General features: G+C 44.2%; 1 protein-coding gene across 3 annotated transcripts; it reads left to right on the forward strand.

Annotated features, from left to right (window-relative positions):
• Positions 1-584: 584 nt before the first annotated feature.
• Positions 585-13,135, forward strand: LOC311122809 (tripartite motif-containing protein 16-like). 3 transcript variants are annotated; one of them, XR_014612502.1, is made up of 7 exons: positions 585-1,222; positions 1,666-1,761; positions 9,489-9,722; positions 9,887-10,046; positions 10,172-10,231; positions 10,468-11,412; positions 12,530-13,135. XR_014612502.1 is itself a non-coding variant. In XM_084197124.1 (6 exons), the coding sequence occupies exons 1-6, from the start codon at positions 626-628 to the stop codon at positions 10,977-10,979; spliced, it is 1,659 nt and encodes a 552-aa protein (XP_084053250.1). In that variant the 5' UTR covers positions 604-625; the 3' UTR covers positions 10,980-13,135. The 3 variants fall into 3 exon arrangements, 1 of the variants encoding a protein (XP_084053250.1); XR_014612503.1 differs by having other exon boundaries at positions 604-1,222; positions 10,468-11,102; positions 12,840-13,135; XM_084197124.1 differs by having other exon boundaries at positions 604-1,222; positions 10,468-13,135.
• Positions 13,136-16,953: the final 3,818 nt, after the last annotated feature.

Genomic DNA, 16,953 nt, shown 5'->3' on the forward strand with positions numbered 1-16,953 from the left:
AGCTAATTATCTATAACACATTGTACAGTTTTACAACCACGTATTAGTTATTATGGACGGTTATAGTTAGTGTCATAGCACATAAGTTTAAGGCATTACACAATTCATTAAAAGCATTATACATATGTACTTCATAGAAACTGTTACCCTTTATATATTCTAACCACTCTATTTAATTTATTCCATATAAAGGGCCCTAACCTAGGAACACAAATCTTTGTCTCTATTAACATTGTGGACAGTTCTCTCTCTCTCTCTCTCTCTCTCTCTCTCTCTCTCTCTCTCTCTCTCTCTCTCTCTCTCTCTCTCTCTCTCTCTCTCTCTCTCTCTCTCTCTCTCTCTCTCTCTCTCTCTCTCTCTCTCTCTCTCTCTCTCTCTCTCTCTCTCTCTGTCTCTCTCTCTCTCTCTCTCTCGCTCTCTCCTCTCTCTCTCTCTCTCTCTCTCTCTCTCTCTCTCTCTCTCTCTCTCTCTCTCTCTCTCTCCCTCTAACCCCTCCCTCCCTCTAACCCCACCCCTCTGGCAGAACCAGGAAGTCCCTCCCCCACCCACAAACTCTCTTCTGAGGAAACGAAACTGATCTGAGTCTCTGTGTCGTCTGTCTGTGTGAGAGTGAACAACCGTCCAAATGGCTCAGCAGGGAGTTCTGCTGGACCAGGACCAGTTCTGTTGTTCTGTCTGTCTGGATCTACTGAAGGAACCGGTGGTTATTCCCTGTGGACACAGTTACTGTAGGAGCTGTATTGACGGCTACTGGGATCAGGATGTTCTGAAAGGGGTCTATAGCTGTCCTCAGTGCAGAGAGACCTTCACTCCAAGGCCTAATCTGAGGAAAAATAACATGTTGGCTGAGTTGGTGGAGAAACTGAAGAAGACAGGACTCCAGGCTGCTCCCCCTCCTGCTCTGTGCTATGCTGGACCTGGAGATGTGGCGTGTGATTTCTGCACTGGGACCAGAAAGCAGAAAGCCCTCATGTCCTGTCTGGTGTGTCTGGCCTCTTACTGTGAGACTCACCTCCAACCTCACTATGAATTTCCTGCTTTCAAGAAGCACAAGCTGGTCAAAGCCACCGCACAACTACAGGAGAAGATCTGCTCTCATCATGACAAACTGCTGGAGGTTTTCTGTCGTACCGATCAGCAGTGTATCTGTTATCAGTGTGTGATGGATGAACATAAAGGCCATGAAACAGTGTCAGCTGCAGCAGAGAGGACTGAGAAACAGGTAAGACCAGAACTACTTGTTGGTGACTGTCTGATAAACAAAGAATTAAAGATACAGTAGGAACTAAGGTTGTTTGAATATGAGATCATTCAAATTATCCACGGCAGAACAGATATGAACACAAACCTTGATTATATAGATATGTTAACCCAGATTCTCCAAATGTATCACCATTTTCTAAAGTCAAACACCATTATCAAACACCATTATCATTCGTTATCAAACACCATTATCATTCGTTATCAAACACCCAATCAGCTCCCCTGTTTTGTGCACTGTTAAAACTATAATCATTCACATAACAATATAATAATATAATTTCACACACACTCTTCCTCAACATATTAATCCCTAACTTCTATTGGCCCTATGTCCCATTACTATACTATTGATCTACTGGACAAATAAAGCTTGATAGCTCATTGAAGAGTGATTCTCCACAGAGGCAGCTGGGGATGAGTCAGCAGAAAGTCCAGCAGAGATTCCAGGAGAGAGAGAAGAAGCTGAAGGAGCTCCAACAGGCTGTGGAGTGTCTCAAGGTGAGTATTGTTGACCAGAGGAGACACACCATTTCACTTCTCTACTCCAGTCAGAGAGAGAGAGAGGCCCCTATCCAATCCCACTGACCCCACTGTTGGGAACAGGCTGTCTGGACCCCTTTCAGAGAATAGACTGCTTAATGTAACCGGCGGGATATGAACCCGGGTCTACTGAGGGAGAAAACAACATCTTGACCGTTACACCAAGAGGACATTCCCTATTGGGCTGAGGGCCGACACTGATTTTGAAGTCGAAGGCGGGGCTACCTCATCACAAAACCTTGAGAAATCATGACTGACTCATGTCCCCTATACATTAACATGGAGCTCTCTCTCTCTCTCTCTCTCTCTCTCTCTCTCTCTCTCTCTCTCTCTCTCTCAATTCAAATCAATTCAAAGGGATTTATTGGCATGGGAAACATATGTTTACATTGCCAAAGCAAGTGAAATAGATAATAAACAAAAGTGAAATAAACAATCAGAAATGAACAGTAAACATTACACTCACAAAAGTTTCAAAGGAATAAAAACTTTCAAATGTTATAACTCAAGTGCAAACAGAGTGAGCCGTTCGCCAGACTGAGTTCAGGAGGTGAAATGGAAATGAATGAGGGAGAGTTAAGTGAGGTAGAAGGTGTGGTGAAGAGCTCAGAACCAGAGCCTGGCATCAATGGACATGATAAAGAAGAATCTGGTGCAGTAGGAGTTACATTGTTGGAGAAAGTGGATCCATTCCTTTTGGCAGATCCATTTGTGGTTTCAGGGTGGGTGGGAAAGGAGTTGGGTGCAGTTGAATCAGTGAAGGTAACCTGTAGTGGACTTGGGATATTTGTTTGTGTTTCTTCTGACCAGAGGGAGTGGGCGCTCCGTGTCACGCAACTTGGGTCAAGATCTGTTTCTTGTTTTGCTCTTAGGAACAGGGCACCATTGAAAGGAGTGATTTCTGGTGTAGCGTTAAGTGTAGAAGTGGAGCAATTAAGGTTGAAGACTGCTGGTGTTTGTGATTCCCGCCGTTTGGTGCAACACAGACCCGGTGGTGAGCGTGGTGAAACAGAGGAGTCACTGTCAGTCCTTTTGAGTTTTGAGTCTTTACCCAACAAAGTCATGGTAGGATATATCAGTTATCCTGTTAGAGCTTTTGTGGCGAATCCACTGTGCTGATTCAGGTGCAACGTTTATGGTCATGTTGCAGCAGTTTGTAGGAGGGAGATTCCAAGATGTGGGAAGTGTGCAGGAGGGCATGGGATAGAGGATTGTGTAGTTTCGGTCGATAAAGTTGTGTGTGTCAACTGTTGGGATGCCCATGTTGCTGGGGATCGGAAGTGTCCGGTGCGAGAGAGGCAGGTTGAGGTGGCTAGAGTCAGAGTAGTGCAGAAGGTGTCGTATGCTGAGGCAGTGAAGAAAGTAGAGGAGGATGGGTCAAGGGTGAGAGATCCTGAGAGGATCCCTGTGAGTAGTAGATCTGTGCCAGCACAGAGGGATAGGCCAACGAGTGATATATGCTTTAGTAAAGTTAGCTTCTTAGAGTTCATAGCAATGGTTATCAACTATACCGCAGAAATGGAACGTAAATCACAGAAAATAGATGTTGTGGTGGCAGCTGCAGAGAACTATTTGGGCATACAAGATTAGACTTCAGAAGAGTTACAGGTTGTGTTGAGTGGTGGTGTCCCGTCCTCCCAGGCCGTTGGCATGGTGCAGGAGCAGATAGGGTCAAAGTAGTGGAATGGGGTAGTGGGTATTTAATGAGTGTAGGGTTAGTTGGAAGGGTGTTTTTTTATTATTATTATAATTTCCCCTTTTCCCATTTTGTATCACAAAGTATAATGGATTTATATTATAGTCCAGTTGGGGGCGGTAATACAACATATTGGATGCCAACCGCTGTTAAACACCAAAGAAGAAGAACCGTTACATTATGTCTATGTACAGTATTGTAACGATGTTCATGTCTCTCTCATTCATTAACTTTCATGGTAGTTGGTTGTGTGGGTCTCTGGTTATGAATAGGGTGCTGACAGACAATTGTTGATGGATATTTATAGAGCTCTGATCAGGACGACAATTGATTACGGGTGTATAGTTTATCGAACAGGGCAAAACTTGGCTTCAGAAGCTGGACAGAATCCAGTATATAGCTTTAAGGATATGTATTGGTGCATTTAAATCAACATCTGTATGTGCCTTACTGGTGGAGGCAGGAGAGATGCCTTTGGATATACAGCGTAAAAAATGGTCATTATCTTATTGGGTTGAAAGGCTGTGAGGTTGAGCATCCCACTGCTACTGTTCTAGATGACTGTTGGGAATATACTAGTAGACAAGGCAGTGGTTTTGGTTGGACAGTTGGAAAGCTTGCTGATGAGAGTGGTTTGAGGGAGTTGGAGGTTGGCCCTTCTGTGGTGATAGGGGATGTTCCTCCATGGTTACTCCCAGACCCTGTTGTTGATCTAACCTTGGTAGAGAAAAGGAAAGATTGGTCAGAAGTCAGTGATATAGTGAAACTGGTTGACAATTACATTGGTAGAAGTTTTTATGCTTTTTTAATGCTTTTCAACAATGGATCCAAGGACCCAGATAGTGGGCTCACAGGAGCAGGCGTTTACGTTCCTGAATTTGATGTGCAGATATGTAGAAGACTAACAGATGAACTGTCAGTATACTCAGTTGAACTGTTGGTGATAATAGTTGCCCTCCAGTGGGTGGAGGACGTACAACCTGTTAGAATTATAGTATTCTCAGATTCTCTGTCTGTATTGAATAGTTTATCATCTGGTAAATCTAATAGGAGTGACCTGCTATTGGAGGTATTAATGTTATTATGGAGAATTGAGAGAATGGGGGTAGTAGTGACATTCTGCTGGGTCCCAGCACATTCGGGTGTGGAAGGGAATGAAATTGTAGACCAGTTAGCTAAAAGAGCTTTGAAACAAGATATAATTTATATTAATGTTCCACTGGGTAGAGGTGAGGCCAAATGTAAGATCAGAGCCATTTTGATAGATTTGTGGCAGAAGAGATGGTACTCTGAGCACAAGGGCCGGCATTTATATGAATAGTTGACAGTTTTACAGAAAGGTCGATGGACCAAGATTCAAAAGTCAGATTAGGAAGGAAGATGTGGTGTTCACTCAATTGCGCTTAGGACATTGAACTTTATATTATATTTGGTTGGCAAGCATGTGAATGGTTTGTGTCTGGAAGGTACGGTCGATGAAACGGTGGAGCATGTGTTGTTATATTGTTGTTAGTATGTTGAAGAGAGGGAAAGTTTGAAGTGTAGGGTCATTGAGGTTGGATGGGGTTGGGGGGGTTGGAAGGGATTTTGGGGATGGGGGAGGGTCTATTAGAAGTTAGTAGGGCTCTTCTTTATTTTCTCAGTAGTACTGAGTTAGGTAGGAGGATTTAGAAATGTTGGAAACCGTGATTGACCACACACTCCAGCACAGTAGGTGGCGGCATGCACCTTTAACGTTGGTTTGTGGACCGCCATTATATCATAGAAGAAGAAGTTGGTTGTGTGAGAGACTTTGTGGTTCGTGAGGAGGGCTACTATTCTTTTTTCTTTTGGTTCTTGCGTATTTTCTGAATTTATTTTCTCATGGTGGAGGGTTTGTTTATTGGTTTCCACTGTTTATCGTTTAGAGTTGAGGGGGGAGTAGGGGTAGTTTGTTAGGGCGGCGTGATGGCCTCAACCGAGTGGAGAAGAAACGCTGTCGCTTCGGGTGCGTTCCGGAGAAAGGTGTGGAGGAAGTTTTGCTAATGGTCGGCGAACAGGTTGGAGCGGAACATCTGGACTCTGCATCCAGAATGAACAAGGCGGTGGTTGTGTTAATGAAAAAGGTTTGTCTTGTTGTGAGGGGTGTGTTGGTGCAGATGTCGCCTCTTTCGATAAGAGTTGTGGTGGCTAATCTGCCTCCGTTTATTGCTTCCGAACAGACCGCAAGTAGTTGGTTAGTTTTGGTAAATTTGCAAGTGGTTTCCGTGTGCTCTCGGCTGGGTGCCAAGCGGAATCCGTTAAACATGTCTCTTTTCGTAGACAAGTGTTTGTTTCTTAACAAACCTCAAGGTTACACAGGGGAGGGGTGGAACACAGGGTTTGCTAGCACAGATAGTTTTGGGTGTTTCTAGTGTGGGGATCATCAGTTATAGGCTACAAGCAGCAATATGATTGATAGGTAGGACAGGTATTGAACCCAAATAATCCCTACTCAGATGCGCTAACCTCAACCCTAGTAAACATGCATTATAAAAACCTTCTATATAAAATTATCTCATATTGGGAGTAAATAGCCTCTGAATAGAAAAGAAAAAACACTGCATCTTCCAGCCCACCAATAAATGACATAATGCAACCGTCGCGGTTAGCATATTTACCTCAACATGCCCCTCGCTTGCGTGAGAAGGCAGAGTGCTCGATGCTGGTTGATGAATTTTACAATTAATGTACTAGGAAAATACGTTTTTGTCGACCAGAGGTGACTGAATTAATGTTTAGGCTTATTGATAATCATTATAGTAATGAAGTATAATTTCAAAACATGAAAGTTGTCAAGTGGTGGTGGTACCAGGAGGGAGGAGAGTAGAGCAGGGTCAAGTGGTGGTGGTACCAGGAAGGAGGAGAGTAGAGCAGGGTCAAGTGGTGGTGGTACCAGGAGGGAGGAGAGTAGAGCAGGGTCAAGTGGTGGTGGTACCAGGAGGGAGGAGAGTAGAGCAGGGTCAAGTGGTGGTTTTACCAGGAGGGAGGAGAGTAGAGCAGGGTCAAGTGGTGGTGGTACCAGGAGGGAGGAGAGTAGAGCAGGGTCAAGTGGTGGTGGTACCAGGAGGGAGGAGAGTAGAGCAGGGTCAAGTGGTGGTGGTACCAGGAGGGAGGAGAGTAGTGCAGGGTCAAGTGGTGGTGGTACCAGGAGGGAGGAGAGTAGTGCAGGGTCAAGTGGTGGTGGTACCAGGAAGGAGGAGAGTAGAGCAGGGTCAAGTGGTGGTGGTACCAGGAGGGAGGAGAGTAGAGCAGGGTCAAGTGGTGGTGGTACCAGGAGGGAGGAGAGTAGAGCAGGGTCAAGTGGTGGTGGTACCAGGAGGGAGGAGAGTAGAGCAGGGTCAAGTGGTGGTGGTACCAGGAGGGAGGAGAGTAGAGCAGGGTCAAGTGGTGGTGGTACCAGGAGGGAGGAGAGTAGAGCAGGGTCAAGTGGTGGTGGTACCAGGAAGGAGGAGAGTAGAGCAGGGTCAAGTGGTGGTGGTACCAGGAGGGAGGAGAGTAGAGCAGGGTCAAGTGGTGGTGGTACCAGGAGGGAGGAGAGTAGTGCATGGTCAAGTGGTGGTGCGCAGGCCGTGGAGAAAGCGGTGGTGGGGAGGGTTGCAGCTGGGCTACATGAGCTGAGGCAGGTTTCTGTAGTAACAGAGACTCCGGTGGGCGAAGGCAAATATTGCCTGTCATTGGGGAAGAGGCTCTGATCAGGGGGGAAGTGCAGGGGGGCAGAGACTGGGGAGGAGGAGGACGGTACCGTGCCAATGGAGGAGGAGGAAGAGGGGGGAGGTGAGTCTGCGGGAGCGGAGGACAAGGCGTCTCGTTTTCAGATGGCTCATTGGATCCAGAGCTGACAGCCAGTCAGGCTGAGGGCCCAGTACATACGGTGAGAGAACTTTCTAGGTTCCTGATGGAGACTAAAGGGGAAAAAGAAGGTTCTGCTGGAGTCTTATTTGATTGATCCTGGAAGGTTTGTAAGGTCAGTACAACACGTGATGAAGAATGAGGGGTTTAGTGTCCTCTCACCCAGGAAGCGGTATAGGCTGAGAAAATGGGTCATGGGTTCTTATAATAATAATAATAATAATATGCCACTTAGCAGACGCTTTTATCCAAAGCGACTAACAGTCATGAATGCATACATTTTTACATATGGGTGGTCCCGGGGATCGAACCCACTACCCTGGCATTACAAGCACCATGCTCTACCAATTGAGCTACAGAGGACCACATTTAGCAGATGCTCTTATCCAGAGCGACTTACAGTTAGTGAGTGCATACATTTTCATACTGTCCCCCCATGGGAAACGAACCCACAACCCTGGCATTGCAAGCACCATGCTCTACCAATTGAGCTACAGAGGACCACATTTAGCGCTTGTAATGCCAGGGTAGTGGGTTCGATCCCCGGGACCACCCATATGTAAAAATGTATGCACATGACTGTAAGTCGCTTTGGATAAAAGCGTCTGCTAAATGGCATATTATTATTATTATTATCCTGGGTGTTCTCAGGTTCTGCTCACAGACCTTTCCAAACTCTCTCTGTCACAGATAAATCAAATAGACATTTCCCTGGCCTTTCACAAACTCTCAGCTGCTGTCTCTCAGACGGTTTACCTTTGGATTTTATAAAAAGTTCTGGGGAATTATTGGACAGGACGTGTGTTGCGTGAGTGCGTCGGGGTGGGGGAGCTGTCGCTAAGCTGTAGACGGGAGGCTTTGACTCTCCTGCCCAAAATAGGGATTTGAGTAACTTAAAGAACTGGAGGCCTGTGGCATTGCTCTGTTTGGACTATAAGGTCTTTACCAAGGTCCTCGTTAACAGACTGAAGTCCCACCTGGACTCTATTGTACACAAGGACCAAACGTACTGTGTACCAGGACACTCAAACACAGACAATCTGTTCATAATCAGGAGAAAGCCTTTGATAGGGTGGACCATGAATATCTGTTCAATGTGTTGTTTTGGTTGTGGGGAGAATTGTGTGGCCTGTGTTCAAATGCTGTACGCTGGGGCTTCATGTATGGTCAAGGTGTGGGGAGGGCTCAGTAGGCCAGTCTGGGTAGGGAGGGGCATTCACCAGGGACAGTTCCATCGTTCTGACTCAGCAGCACAGAGGCTACTGTACCGTACGGAGGTGGGCTGGAGGGAACCAGCATGTGCTCTGTTGAGGAGGGCTGGTGGTTTGGGGCTGGATCAGCAGCTCTTCATCATGCGGCAGGAGAGACTCAATACAGCAGGGGTCTCTGATTTCTATGCTGCAGTACTGAGGGCTGGAGCAGCCTGAGGAGGGGCCACCACCGTTTCCACCACTGCAAGTGACAGCAGAGACTGGGGACTGGCAGGAGAGTCTGGAGGACTTACTGACTTTTAACACTCTGAGCTTAGTGGGAGTGAAGGGGCATCAGTGGCAGGGGGTTGTGGGGGCTGAGAGCATGGCAGGGTATAGGTGGAGGGGCTCAATAAGTTCCCAGTGCTGGAAAGGTCAGGGGTCGTCCAGTGGAGGGTATTACATGGAGCCCTGGACACCAATAGCTGGTTGGCTCGGGTTGACCTGGGAGTTGGAGAGGGGTGTCCGTTTTCTGCAATGACAGACAGTTCATCATGTTTTTTCTGTGTTGCCAGGGTAATGCCATTACTGTTGACGCCTTAGGGTTGAGTTTGAGTTGTACAAAATGATCAACAGTGTGGAGATGTTTCAGGAGGTATGGGGGCTCAGGGGGGCTGTCTGAACGGCTGGAGAGGAGGGGTTGGATGGACGGTTGGAATGTGGTGCTGGTTGGTGTATTGTACTGTGGTGTTGGGTACTGGATAATGTGATTGTGTGGAGGTTGTGGTGGCACGCAATGTGCTTTTAGGGGTGGGGGTGTTAGTGTAATGAGGATGGCTCATTAAAGTAAGACAAGTCAGTCTCTCTCTCTCTCTCTCTCTCTCTCTCTCTCTCTCTCTCTCTCTCTCTCTCTCTCTCTCTCTTAACAGCGCTCTGCACAGGCAGCAGTGGTGGACAGTGATAAGATCTTTACTGAACTGATCCGCTCCATTGAGAGAAGGCGCTCTGAGGTGAAGGAGCTGATCAGAGCCCAAGAGAAGGCTCAAGTGAGTCAAGCTGAAGGACTCCTGGAGCAACTGAAGCAGGAGATAGCTGAGCTGAGGAAGAGAAGCACTGAGCTGGAGCAGCTCTCACACACAGAGGATCACATCCATTTCCTCCAGGTAACTCAACTGCCTTGATACATGTGATATGAAATTAAAACTCTCAATAATTTGGTTCTGCTCCCTCTCACTCTCTCTCTCTCTCTCTCTCTCTCTCTCCCCCTCTCTCTCTCTCTCTCTCTCCCTCTCCCTCTCCCTCTCTCTCTCTCCCTCTCTCTCTCCAGAGTTATCAGTCTCTCTCCGGTACCAGTGTATCTTCAGACTTACCCAGCATCGTTGTCCGTCCTCTTCAGTACTTTGGAGATGTGAGTAAGACTGTGTCTGAACTGAGAGAGAAACTAGAAGACGTCCTTAAAGGAGAATGGACCAAGATCTCCACTGCAGGTGTGTTGAAAATAATAAGAACATCAACTTTAGACCATTGAAAGTTCCCTACTAGTCATATACATGTGGAATATGGTATGATGATGACATTCCCTCTCTCTGTGAATGTGTTTGTGTGTCTGTAGTGAATATAGTGGATGTTGTACTGCCTCCAGAGCCCAAGACCAGAGAACAGTTCTTACAATGTGAGTCTCTTTATTCTGAAGTAACTAACAGTCTCTTTTTACTGACACTCCTAACAATCCCTCTAGAAATATATAGCAATAGTAGATCTAATCAAAGACTGGGTATCTATCTGACTCCTCATATTTCTCTGATTTGATCTCTGCTGTGCTCTAATCAAAGACAGGGTAGATACAGTATCTGACTTCACTTATTGTTCTAACTCCCCTCATTGGTCTCTGCTCTGCTCTTCTCCCAGATTCCTGTCAGCTCACACTGGACCCAAACACAGCACAAAAATGCCTCTCTCTGTCTGAAGGGAACAGAAAGGTGACACGTACAGGCCAAGTCCAACCATATCCTGTTCATCCAGACAGATTCACCAAATACTGTCAGGTTCTGTGTAGAGAGGGTCTGTCTGGACGCTGTTACTGGGAGGTGGAGTGGAGTGGGGAGTGGGTTGTTACAGCAGTCTCATATAAAGACATCAGCAGAACAGGGACAGATGGTTTATTTGGATACAATAACAAGTCCTGGAGTTTAGAGTGCTATAGTGGTAGTTATTTGTTCAGACACAATAATGTTGAGACTAAAGTATCAGGCCCTCAGTCCTCCAGAGTAGGAGTGGACCTGGATCACAAGGCAGGTACTCTGTCCTTCTACAGTGTCTCTGACACAATGACCCTCCTCCACAGAGTCCAGACCACATTCACTCAGCCCCTCTATCCTGGGTTTAATCTCTGTGGTACTGCTGAGCTGGTTAAACTGTAGTAGGGTCCACATAGATACTAGTCATGCTGGTGTAGTCTATAGCTGAGCTGGTTAAACTGTAGTAGGGTCCACATAGATACTAGTCATGCTGGTGTAGTCTATAGCTGAGCTGGTTAAACTGTAGTAGGGTCCACATAGATACTAGTCATGCTGGTGTAGTCTATAGCTGAGCTGGTTAAACTGTAGTAGGGTCCACATAGATACTAGTCATGCTGGTGTAGTCTATAGCTGAGCTGGTTAAACTGTAGGAGGGTCCACATAGATACTAGTCATGCTGGTGTAGTCTATAGCTGAGCTGGTTAAACTGTAGTAGGGTCCACATAGATACTAGTCATGCTGGTGTAGTCTATAGCTGAGCTGGTTAAACTGTAGTAGGGTCCACATAGATACTAGTCATGCTGGTGTAGTCTATAGCTGAGCTGGTTAAACTGTAGTAGGGTCCACATAGATACTAGTCATGCTGGTGTAGTCTATAGCTGAGCTGGTTAAACTGTAGTAGGGTCCACATAGATACTAGTCATGCTGGTGTAGTCTATAGCTGAGCTGGTTAAACTGTAGTAGGGTCCACATAGATACTAGTCATGCTGGTGTAGTCTATAGCTGAGCTGGTTAAACTGTAGTAGGGTCCACATAGATACTAGTCATGCTGGTGTAGTCTATAGCTGAGCTGGTTAAACTGTAGGAGGGTCCACATAGATACTAGTCATGCTGGTGTAGTCTATAGCTGAGCTGGTTAAACTGTAGTAGGGTCCACATAGATACTAGTCATGCTGGTGTAGTCTATAGCTGAGCTGGTTAAACTGTAGTAGGGTCCACATAGATACTAGTCATGCTGGTGTAGTCTATAGCTGATCTGGTTAAACTGTAGTAGGGTCCACATAGATACTAGTCATGCTGGTGTAGTCTATAGCTGAGCTGGTTAAACTGTAGTAGGGTCCACATAGATACTAGTCATGCTGGTGTAGTCTATAGCTGAGCTGGTTAAACTGTAGTAGGGTCCACATAGATACTAGTCATGCTGGTGTAGTCTATAGCTGAGCTGGTTAAACTGTAGTATGGTCCACATAGATACTAGTCATGCTGGTGTAGTCTATAGCTGAGCTGGTTAAACTGTAGTAGGGTCCACATAGATACTAGTTATGCTGGTGTAGTCTATAGCTGAGCTGGTTAAACTGTAGTAGGGTCCACATAGATACTAGTCATGCTGGTGTAGTCTATAGCTGAGCTGGTTAAACTGTAGTAGGGTCCACATAGATACTAGTCATGCTGGTGTAGTCTATAGCTGAGCTGGTTAAACTGTAGTAGGGTCCACATAGATACTAGTCATGCTGGTGTAGTCTATAGCTGAGCTGGTTAAACTGTAGTAGGGTCCACATAGATACTAGTCATGCTGGTGTAGTCTATAGCTGAGCTGGTTAAACTGTAGTATGGTCCACATAGATACTAGTCATGCTGGTGTAGTCTATAGCTGAGCTGGTTAAACTGTAGTAGGGTCCACATAGATACTAGTTATGCTGGTGTAGTCTATAGCTGAGCTGGTTAAACTGTAGTAGGGTCCACATAGATACTAGTCATGCTGGTGTAGTCTATAGCTGAGCTGGTTAAACTGTAGTAGGGTCCACATAGATACTAGTCATGCTGGTGTAGTCTATAGCTGAGCTGGTTAAACTGTAGTAGGGTCCACATAGATACTAGTCATGCTGGTGTAGTCTATAGCTGAGCTGGTTAAACTGTAGTAGGGTCCACATAGATACTAGTCATGCTGGTGTAGTCTATAGCTGAGCTGGTTAAACTGTAGTAGGGTCCACATAGATACTAGTCATACTGGTGTAGTCTATAGCTGAGCTGGTTAAACTGTAGTAGGGTCCACATAGATACTAGTCATGCTGGTGTAGTCTATAGCTGAGCTGGTTAAACTGTAGTAGGGTCCACATAGATACTAGTCATGCTGGTGGTGATGGTCCCCAGATATAATACTCTGTTTTTCTGTACAATTATTTTTGTCTGACTGATTTAATCTTCAGAGTTTAATTAAAACTTAACGTATTTGTTATCAAATGCAATGTTTTAATTGGCTACATTTACATTAATCATGATGTATGCTGTTAATGTATGTTGGTTGTCATTCAGAACCATTGAAATGTTTTCTCAATTGGTTCTCTGTCTCAATGTCATTTTCCTCAGTATCATGGAACAGGTAGTGTTACTTACTTGCTAATTGAACTATATGGGCCGGTTTCCCGGACACAGATGAAGCCTAGTCCTAGACTAAAAAGCATGTTCAATGGAGATTTCCGGGAAACCGGCCCTAAATTTGGCATCTTTTATTCTCCCATACTGCTCAGTCAAGCAACATTAAAGCTGTCCAGCAGGTGGTGCTATTAACAAAACAATAAAAACCCAGCAGATATCTTGACTTGTCACTCAGTATATCTGTAATGTTCAGAATTGTACTTTAATATCATTGGAGATTGATGGTCTTTTTAATCCACTATCTAGAGTCAGGAACAGATGAAGTTAGGTCTGCTACTGTTCAGTTATTAAATATGATTCATGGTGATGGGAAATAAAAAATCCATCTAGTATTAGTTTTCCTTTGCTATTTATTCCAAGGTGTGTCTTTAACTTGTAAATGGATTGTGTTGAAGCTGGCATGTGGTGTGGATGATAGAATAGAGTGAATAGAGGAGAGAAGAGAGGAGGAGAGGAGAACATCATATAGAAGACAGATAAGATAGAGAGACAATTCATACCCAGGGGAGTTACTGTCTCTGGCCCAAATGACACCCTGTTCCCTACGTAGTGCACTAGGCTACTTCTGATCAGATCTAAAGTAGTGCACTACATAGGGAATAGGGTGGAGATTTGCTCACTGTCATTAGAATGAAGATTTCCATACAGGAGTTACTGTCTCTGTCCCAAATCTCTCCCTGTTCCCTACGTAGTGCACTAGGCTTCTTCTGACCAGATCTAAAGTAGTCTTCTAGATTTTACATGTTTTCTCCCTGTCGTTAGAAAATGACAATATGGTAATGATTTTAGTGGTTTCCTCCCCCTTTGTTTTTATTGGTTGTGTGTTATGTGTGTTGTTGTGTTAGGTTTTTCCCCTGTGTTCCTAATGGAAAATCCATTAACAATGAATCACAAACAAATTATATTCCAGTTGTGTTTAGACAACTTCATGGCTGACATCCCCCAGTTCTGTTAAGACCCATTGAACTGGGTCACATTCTAAATGGTCACTTGTATATATAGTCCATACTGGGGTTAACCATACTGGAGGGTTTCTTTCTGCACACATATTCCCTCATCTCCAGAACTTTACCTGATGTCCTCTCTCTCTCTCTCTCTCTCTCTCTCTCTCTCTCTCTCTCTCTCTCTCTCTCTCTCTCTCTCTCTCTCTCTCTCTCTCTCTCTCTCTCTCTCTCTCTCTCTCTCTCTCTCTCTCTGCCTCTGCCTCTCTGCCTCTCTGCCTCTCTCTCTCTCTCTCTCTCTGCCTCTCTCTCTCTCTCTCTCTCCCCTCAAACCGTATAGAAAGCAGACAACCTCAATATGGTTCCATTCCTGTAGTTATCAGGACACATGGGGTGTGGAACTATTATCTCCTTTCTAAGTGTGAACTTGTCCACTTCCCTTCATGGATTTAAAAGGAAATGACTGGTATATGTAAACTCCCTCTACCCTATGCCAACACCAATCCAATGCTTTTACATTTGAGAGGAGTAGTGAAGGAATGATACACTTCAGGAGGAAGGAGAGATTATTGGGACACACCCATGGAGTGTTGATAGAGGGATGTGAAAGAGGAGAGAGGTAATGGTTGGACTTGACTTATTTATTTTCTCATTAGACTTATTCTGTTTCAATAACATAACTGCATAACACAAAATAAGTAAATTTAAGAAAGTATCCATGTATTATAGATTTTATAATCACTTTTGTACTATTTTCACAAGTATGTGGTAGAATTTCACAACTCTTAATACAAAACTCAAAACAGATCATCAAAAAGGCTGTTTTTTCAAAACTTTAAGCACATTTTCAATTGACTAAGTACAACACACAAAGGAAGGATCCTTGTATTATATCTTAATATGTGAAATGCTCACTTCCTCCCATAAGTCATTAGTAGTTGATGTAGGGTTTCATCTGTCAAAAGGTAAATCACACCTGGTGACTTATGAGTTATAAATGTTATTACTGTGGAGTCACCATGATCAGATTACTGTGGTGTGTGTGTGTGTGTGTGTGTTAGTCTTTGATTAGTTTAGTCATCAAGGCTGAGAGGATGTATCTATTTGAAAGGGTGTCCTGGTCTTTGATCAGACCAAATGGTTGTAAAGTCCTCAAGACAATAGAATGGTTGTCAGGCAGTGGAGTCTGGTGGGAGGAGCTATAGCAGGACAGGCTCATTGTGACGTCTGGAATGGAATAAATGGAACTCAGTCAAACATGTGGTTTCATGTGTTTGTGTTTGATACGTTCCATTGATTCCATTCCAGCCATTACAATGAGCCCGTCCTCCTATAGCTCCTCCCACCAGCCTCCTCTGGTGTCAGACCTGCATGGTGCCTCAGGGTCTGTGTAGGAACTGTGAGGTGGGTGTGTTGGGAACATTATTCCCTATTTTTCATAGTTCCACAATCTATTAATAGCCAGAGATGTGAATTAAACATTCTGCCAATCATGGTTATTTTATTTATAACCAGAGAATTGGGCTGATTCAAACAAGACCAAACATGCTTCTTTCTAAAGTAAGGACATGTCCAAGAAATGTTACTTGGAAAACAAAAATAACCAACACCCTTTCTTGTGATTGTAATATATAAAAATATAATAATATATTTCCATTCACATTGTGTGTGTGTGTGGTCCAATGTGTGAGGGGCTTGTTGTGATCCTGGGGGTAGTGCATTGGGCTATACACTGACTGTATGCCTTCTTAATATTGAGTTGCATCGGGTGGGGGGCTGTTAAAACTGTTTTGAATGGGGTGTGTTTTGGGGTCTGGGGGTGAAATCAAACAGTGTATTCAAACTGGTTAGGGGTAGACTTAGACCCCCCAGAACATTCACACCTGGTCCTTTGTTGCAGGATTTGTTTTAGACATGTTTGTACATTAATTTCTTACATTTCCATTCCCAAGTTGAAAGTCAATAAGAAGTAATATAATTGTGTGTATGACTTTACAATGTCCAGCTACATTATACTCCACATAGCTTTATAGGAAGCAGATTTTACAATGTCCAGCTACATTATACTCCACATAGCTTTATAGGAAGCAGACTTTACAATGTCCAGCTACATTATACTCCACATAGCTTTATAGGAAGCAGACTTTACAATGTCCAGCTACATTATACTACACATAGCTTTATAGGAAGCAGACTTTACAATGTCCAGCTACATTATACTCCACATAGCTTTATAGGAAGCAGACTTTACAATGTCCAGCTACATTATACTCCACATAGCTTTATAGGAAGCAGACTTGACAATGTCCAGCTACATTATACTCCACATAGCTTTATAGGAAGCAGATTTTACAATGTCCAGCTACATTATACTCCACATAGCTTTATAGGAAGCAGACTTTACAATGTCCAGCTACATTATACACCACATAGCTTTATAGGAAGCAGACTTTACAATGTCCAGCTACATTATACTCCACATAGCTTTATAGGAAGCAGACTTTACAATGTCCAGCTACATTATACTTCACATAGCTTTATAGGAAGCATACTTTACAATGTCCAGCTACATTATACTCCACATAGCTTTATAGGAAGCAGACTTTTCAATGTCCAGCTACATTATACTTCACATAGCTTTATAGGAAGCAGACTTTACAATGTCCAGCTACATTATACTACACATAGCTTTATAGGAAGCATACTTTACAATGTCCAGCTACATTATACTCCACATAGCTTTATAGGAAGCAGACTTTACAATGTCCAGCTACATTATT

The sequence above is a fragment of the Coregonus lavaretus genome (assembly GCF_964263955.1).
Source record: "Coregonus lavaretus genome assembly, contig: HAP1_SCAFFOLD_3077, whole genome shotgun sequence".
Classification (NCBI taxonomy): Eukaryota; Metazoa; Chordata; class Actinopteri; order Salmoniformes; family Salmonidae; genus Coregonus; species Coregonus lavaretus.